We start from the raw sequence: 6,835 nt of genomic DNA, 5'->3' as shown, positions 1-6,835 counted from the left end.
GGCACGCACGGGGCATGCACGGGGCAGGGCCGGGCTCAGCTCCCACCTGGGCAGGTGCGCCTCTGAACGGGAGCCTCGGAGCCCTGAACACGAGGCTCCAGGAGGCTGCCACCGTCTGCCCGAGTTAACCTTTTGGTCTAAAGGCCTCTTCTGTTGCTGGTCTTCGCTGGCCATCTGGGCAACAACCCCCTTAGGCCCACAACACTGGGGGTGGGGCGCTGGAGCAAAGGCCCAACCCAGTTCTGCCTGTCTCCCTGATCCCCAAATCTGGCCAAGGACAGGACGAGACATTTACACTCAGCCCCAGAGAGCTGGTCAGCGCAGTGGGCACCCCACCCCAGGTGGACTCCTGGAGCGTCGGGTGGTCTGGAAACCGTCGGCTTCACGCAGAAGGGTTGGCCGTGATGGCAGCAGGTGGCTTTGGGGGGGCTGGAGGACAAGCACGGGGTGCAGACGCATGGGGAGACTGGATACGGTGAAGCAAATCGTGGGGAGAGTCTTGGAGACAGTGTGGGGATTTTGGGGGGCGCTGGCTGTGAGGAGGGCTGTGGGACTAGTTGAAGGCCACCGCCCATGCCTGCCGGCTGGCACAGCAGACCTGGCCACCCTGCGCTGCCTCAGGACAGGATGCAGCCCCGCCCTGGCCCCCACTGGTGGGCACGTGGCCAGAGCTCCCGAAGGCCTGGGCTCTGAGGAGGGGGTGTGGGGCGGGGCCCTGAGGAGGGGCAGCTGAGGGCTGTGAGGGCTGGGAGAGGCTGCGCAGCTGGGCGGGCAGGTGGGCGTCAGGCCTGGCCCACAGGAAAGATGGATGAATGGGCCGATGACACAGAGGCAGGGCTGGGCGGGCCTGGGTCGCGGGGTGGGGCGGGGGTGGGGCTGGGTCAGGGTCAGGGGGCCGTTGCCTGGATGGAGGATGCAGTGGGGTGGGGAGCAGGGGCGTGGGGCAGATCCCAGGACCTGGACGTGGCCCTAGACGCTGGCCACGTGTTTCCTGACTTCCTCCTGACACAAATCACCAAGCTGTGGAAGAACCTGGGTCAGCGGAGGGGCGGGGGTCCCGGGGGAGGAGATGGAACAGAGGGAGGGGCCAGGTGCACCCCCCAACCCCTGCCCCCCCCGGCTGCCCCCTCCACTTCTGCACCCAGGGCTCCCACGGCCTGGGGTCACCCGCATGGGCCCCCCACTGCAGCAGGAGCCCCAGGGAGGCTGCCGGCTGCCCGGTCCAGTCCAGACAGCTGCCGATGGGGGGATTGAGGCCTCCGGAGCCCCAAGACCAGGGGCACTCAGCCCAGCGCAGGCCAGCCTGCCACCAGGGCCCGCGCCACGTGACGTGAGGGCCCCGCGACGGCAGCGCGGGCTGTCCCTCCAAACGCAGGGACTCAGGACAGGACAGCAGCATGAGAGCGAGCGTGGAACCCCCGAGGACAGGGCCCCCGGGCCAGGGGCCGGGCTCCGTGTCAGCCTCAACCCACGAGGCCGGCCCTGCCAGGATGGGACAGCCATCTCACTCCGGTCACAGCGGGACGGTGACAGGGCAGGAGGCTGGCACCCGAGGACACAGGTGGCAGGGGACAGAGCTGGGCTTTGAACCCAGGCAGCCTTGCAGCGGCACGCACGGGGGCCTCTGGAAAGCTCTGGTCATTTCCGACTTGAGTGTGGATGCCAGGCCTGTCGGGAGGCCCGGGAGAGGCAGGCACAGCGCAGGGGCCTCAGGCTTTCCCCGAGGAAGCACGGGCGAGTGTCCCCTCGGCAGATGCCGGCCACCCCCGCTCCCACCCGCCCCGCCACCTCCCTCCCCCACCCTACGGCGCCTGTGCAGCCCCTGCTTGGGAGCCTGGCCCAGGACGTCTGCCACGGCCCTGCCAGGGGCTTCGGATGGCTGAGGAGTCAGGCGGGGTGGCAAGCAGGTCTGAGGGCCCGAGGGGAACCCCAAGTGGAGAGCCCCAGAGAGGCGCCTGGGGAGATGTCCCTGGCCCTCCTGCAGCCATCATGTGAGCACGGGCGGCACACGCACGGCCCGTCAGGCCCAGCCCGGGTGGACAGCTTTATTCCGGCCCCGCGCCCAGGTGCACCAGGGCACAGCAGGTGTGCAGCCCTCCCAGGCTCCCCGGGGCGGCCTTGCTTGGCCTCAGTCCCCTTGCCCTTGTCCCTGTCCCTCTCTCAGCCCAGGGAGGGACTGTTGTCCCCCCAGGCTCTGCGCCTGACTCGTCCTCGCCCGCTGGCCTCCTGGAGGGAGCCTACGACCCATGGTGAGTTCAGGGCAGCTGCTGGTCGTTGGTCCCCCCAGCAGGCTGCTCCTCCGGAGAGCCTGGGACCCAGCTCACACTCCACGCTTGTCCCTCTAGGACAGAGTCACACTCAGGGAGTCCAGGCTCTTGTGGGCCATGGCTCCGGGGAGCCTGGTCACTGCGGTCGCCTCCTGGAACTCCTTGGCCACGTAATAGTAGCAGATGGCGTCCAGGCAGCAGTTGGCATCTGAGACTTTGCTGGTGACAACGAGGGCAATGTGGATGGCACAGGTGTGCAGGCCCGTGGCCATCCGCACGGTCAGCACCACGTGCAAGGGCAGGAAGCAGAACACGAACACGGCCAGGTTCGCCCAGATCATGCGGGCGGCCTTCTGGGTGGCTTCGGCCTGGCCCGGGTCAGCAGCCGGCCTCCGGCCCAGGGCAGTCACCACCTGCAGAGAGCAGAAGACCAGCGCGGCCAGCGGCGGGTAGAAGCCCAGCAGTGAGAAGACGATGGTCTTGGGGTTGTGCCGGGTGGGGTTCAAGAAGCAGAAGCCGCCGTCTTGTGTCCTCAGAACCCAGCGAATCACCAGGGAGCTGACCACCAGCACCCAGAGCGCCACGCACACGGCCGCCGCCTGCCGCGGGGAGCGGAGCCCGCGGGCGCGCAGCGGGTGCCGCACGGCCACGTAGCGGTCCACGGCGATGGCCGTGACCAGGCTGATACTCATGTACCTGTTGGCCAGGTAGATGCCCTGGGAGAGCTGGCAGAACAGCGTGTCCTCGGACCTCCCCATCACGGAGCGCAGCATGAAGGGCAGGGCGCAGAGCAGGCAGATGTCGGCCACGGCCAGGTTGGCCATGTAGATGCGGGTCTCCGTCCACTGCTGCAGGCGGCAGCAGAGCACCCAGAGCGCCAGGCCGTTGAGCGGCAGGCCCAGCGCCAGCAGCACGCCCAGGTAGGCGTAGCTGATGCGTGTGACCAGCGGGGCCCAGGACGGCTCACTGAAGTTGCAGCTGCTGCTGTTCATGGTGCTGGGGCTGCAGAAGGGGCAGGGGGTGAGAAGGGTGCGGGGCCCTGCCTGCCTCCGCCCAGGGACGCAGGCAGTGAGCCCCAGCCCAAAAGTCACTTTCCCAAAGAAATCACAGACACGAGGGCCTCTGAGGCCCCCTCGGGCCAGACGCCTGCCCACTGGGCGGCTGGAGAAACGAAGGCCTTTTCAGAGGCCCGCGGCCCAGGCCACGCCGTGAGCCAGCCAGGCCCAGAGCCAGACCCCGCCCCTCTCCGGAGCCCTCCTCTCCCGGGCCCTGCCTGCTGCTGGGCAGAGGAGCAGGGGGGGTCACTGTCCACCTCCAGGCCCCGTGGAGCCGGCCCCCAGGATGGAGCGGAGAGGCCGGCCAGCCTCGCCCCAGCCGAACCCCAGTGCCACCCTCGTTAGGGAAGGCCCAGGACAAAGCCCAGCAGCACCCCCTCCCGCCAGGCCTGGCCACAGGAGGTGCCCACGCCTGACCGGTACCTACACCCCCTCAGAAAGACGGTCAGCATCCACCTGCCATTCCTGTCAGCAGGTCCAAGACGGCAGGCACTGCAGCTCAGGATAGCTCCCCAGAAAATTCCAGAACTCTGGCCTCCCTCCTCTCGTTTACCTTCCTCGAGTGCCCGCCTACCCAGTCCTGTGCCCTGGGACCACGGCCCAGGCCCTGTCTGGGGTCGGGAGTGGCCTTGAGCACCCCATGGCAGAGCTGTGGGGAGCCCTGCCCTCCAGGTCCAGACCCACGGCTCACACTGGCCTCGGGGTGACTGGCAGCCTCCACCCGGCCATCGGCATCCTCAGGAGTTCCCACCCAGCCTCAATCTGTGCCACGCAGGCCAGCCTCTCGCTGTCCTGGACATGGACAAGGCCAAGCCCAGGAGGGCTGGGACCAGCCCGTCAGGGCCGGGGGCCTGACCTCCAGGGTGTGGCAGGTGATGCTGAGGCAGATTCTGGATTCCTGCTGAGCTGGACCAACCTCAGTCTCCCTCACATAAAGGGTGCCAGAGTCACATGCAGTGGGATCCTGGAGCTCGTGGGTGAGGCAGGCACAGGGCACAGCTGCCACATCCCCTACCAGCAGCCCACCTTGGTTCTTGCAGCTGGACAGGCCTGGACAGGCCTGGATGGGGGAGTGGGCAGCCCACCCACACCGGCCGGTGAGTAGTGGCCGTCTGTGGCTCCCTGCCCTTTGGGTGGAGTACGAAGGGGGTCAGTCCACCCAGGGGTCGTCCGGCTGGGCTGGTTCTGCCCCCTGCCCTTCCCCACGCGGGAAGGGGAGAAATACCCAGAACTCAGCGTTTACAGCTGTCAGGGCGATCGGTGTGTGGGGGGCGCTCACTTCCTCCCAGCCACCCCCGGGAGCCTCCAGACACGTCAACTAGGAAGCAAGAGCACAGATTTCAGCCAGAAACCGGAACATTCCCCCACAAACTCCAGTCCATCTCCCAAATTTTAGAAGGCGCATTTGCCAGCAATTAAGACGTCACGAACTCTTCACCGCCTGTAAAGTCTCTACACACTCGCGTGACCTCGTTCCTCGTCTGAGAATACCGCTCTTTCTTCGTCCGTTCTGTGGGAGACGCCTCACCTTGTCCAGGTCCCCGATCCCTCAGACCGTGAGCCCAGGCTGGGCTCTGCAGACCCCCCAGAAGCCCCTGGAAACAAGCTCAGGGACCCACCTTCCTGCCCACCCTGCCTTTCCGGCCACGGCCCACCCAGAAACACCGTGACCCAACAGGCCAGCTCTGTGGGCTCCCTCAAATCCTCAGAACCTGACGGGACCACCCTGTGACTGTGCAGGGAAGCCTGCCAAAGGGGTTCCCTTCTCCCCGCCCGAGATGGGCCCAGGGCTGACCCCTCCCTGTTCTGGCCGGTGGCGCCCGCAGCATGGACAGTCACTGTGCCTGGCTCACAGGGCCCTCATCTCTGTCCATTGAGGTGCCCCCCAGAAAAGCTTGGGAAGGCGAGCCCCAGGTCCCACCAGGTGAGGTGGGGTCCCCGGAAGCCACTGCACATCCTGCCTGCGCCCTGCCCCAGCACGGGGATGAGTGGCCAGCACAGGGACCCCAGCCCAGATGTGCAGGCCTGTCCCCTCCAGCAGACACCATGTAGCCGCCACGGCCCTGGGGTAGCTGGGCCCCGCCCTGCAGACTGCGCATGCTCAGAGCCCTCCGCTGCCCGGGGCCTGCGTTTCCTGCAGAGGACGAGGGTGGGGGGTGGGGGTCAGGGGGCAGCAGAGACTGGCTCCCCCTTGGGTCTGCTTCCTGCACTGGAAGTCGAGAGCTCTGAGATACCTGTGCAATCACCTGGAGAGAAATCTGGGTGCGCACGTGGGGGGCCAGAGCTCCCGCCATGGACCCCACGGCCCCCTGAGTGGGGTCTGGGGCAGAGAGTGGGGTGCAGACCCCCATCGCCCCTGGAGCTGGGATCCCACGGAAGAAACACCCCAGGATCCAGGACGGGCGCCGTGAGTAAAACCGAAATTTCACGGCTCATGGGGAGGATGCGGTGGGAGCCAGCGGCGCTTCCTCCGGCTCTCAAGGGCGGGGCTGCCACGCGACTCAGCAATTCCTCTTCTGCGTGTTTACCCCAAGGAGTAAAAAAACGGATCCACAAAGACGTCTGTGGCCCCCGGTCCCTGCAGCCTTGTTTACGTGGTCAAGACACGGAAGCCACCTAAGTCACCATGTCCAGCAGCAGACGAATGGACAATGGAGATGTGGCACGTCACCCGAGGGAGCACCGCTCGGCCCCCGAGAGATGAAACACTGCCACCTGTGACAACGCGGGGCACCTCGAGAGCATCGTGCTAAGTGAAATAAGCTGCACAGAAAAGGGCAAAAACTATGATTTCAGTCACGTGTGAAAATATAAAACAAAAAGCAACAAATGAACAAAACCAACAAAAACGAGCTCATGGCCGCACAACAGAGCAGGGGACGGCGAGGAGGGAAAAGGGTGTCGAACACAGTGACGGGAGGGGACAGACCTTGGGTGGCGAGCCCACTTGGCGTACACGAGGTCGAGTGATGACCTCGTACCCCTGGAACGTGTATCACCTTACTAACCAATGCCACCCCAATAAGTCAAACACCAGGGTTTCAAACGGCAGAGCTCACAGCTCCGAGGTGGCTTCAGAGTCTCGAGTGAAGTGGGGGTCCCTCTGCACTGCTGCCCACTCAGGGAGGAGGGCCCCTTCCCGACCAGTGCCCCCCTCAGGACACTGAGGTTCCAAGCCCCCGGACACAGCCCTGGCCCGGCTCCGAGACCTCAGGCCCGCCGGAGTCACTGACCTGCAGCCAGCCTCCATTTCTCTGGCCAGTCGTCCCTCGCCTTCCCCTCAGGCCGGATGATGACACCTCTCCTTAAGGAGGGCAGGAGGTGGGCGGGCTGACGACAGCAGAGTCGGGGTGACAAGCTCCCCGCCTCCAGCCGGCCCGGGCCTCCTGGGGTTATTTCCCAGGAAAGGAAGTGGGTGACGCTCCAGAGAAGCAGCGGGCCGGCTGAGACAGCACCGGAGACAGCTGGGGAGCACAACGGAGCGTTCCCACGGCGTGTGGGAGAGCCCCGCCC

General features: G+C 66.2%; 1 protein-coding gene across 1 annotated transcript in view; it reads right to left on the bottom strand.

Annotated features, from left to right (window-relative positions):
* Positions 1-2,031: 2,031 nt before the first annotated feature.
* The window catches only part of GPR35 (G protein-coupled receptor 35), a 7,347-nt gene continuing 2,543 nt past the window's right edge, over positions 2,032-6,835 (bottom strand). Inside the window, 1 exon segment of the mRNA XM_011376266.2 lies at positions 2,032-3,269. Coding sequence (XP_011374568.2) covers positions 2,342-3,269 — 928 coding nt within the window. The 3' untranslated portion in view covers positions 2,032-2,341.

The sequence above is a fragment of the Pteropus vampyrus genome, unplaced genomic scaffold (genome assembly GCF_000151845.1).
Source record: "Pteropus vampyrus isolate Shadow unplaced genomic scaffold, Pvam_2.0 Scaffold291, whole genome shotgun sequence".
In the NCBI taxonomy this organism is placed as follows: Eukaryota; Metazoa; Chordata; class Mammalia; order Chiroptera; family Pteropodidae; genus Pteropus; species Pteropus vampyrus.
The sequence above is the reverse complement of the archived record's forward strand: the minus strand, read 5'-3'. Positions and strand labels throughout refer to the sequence as shown.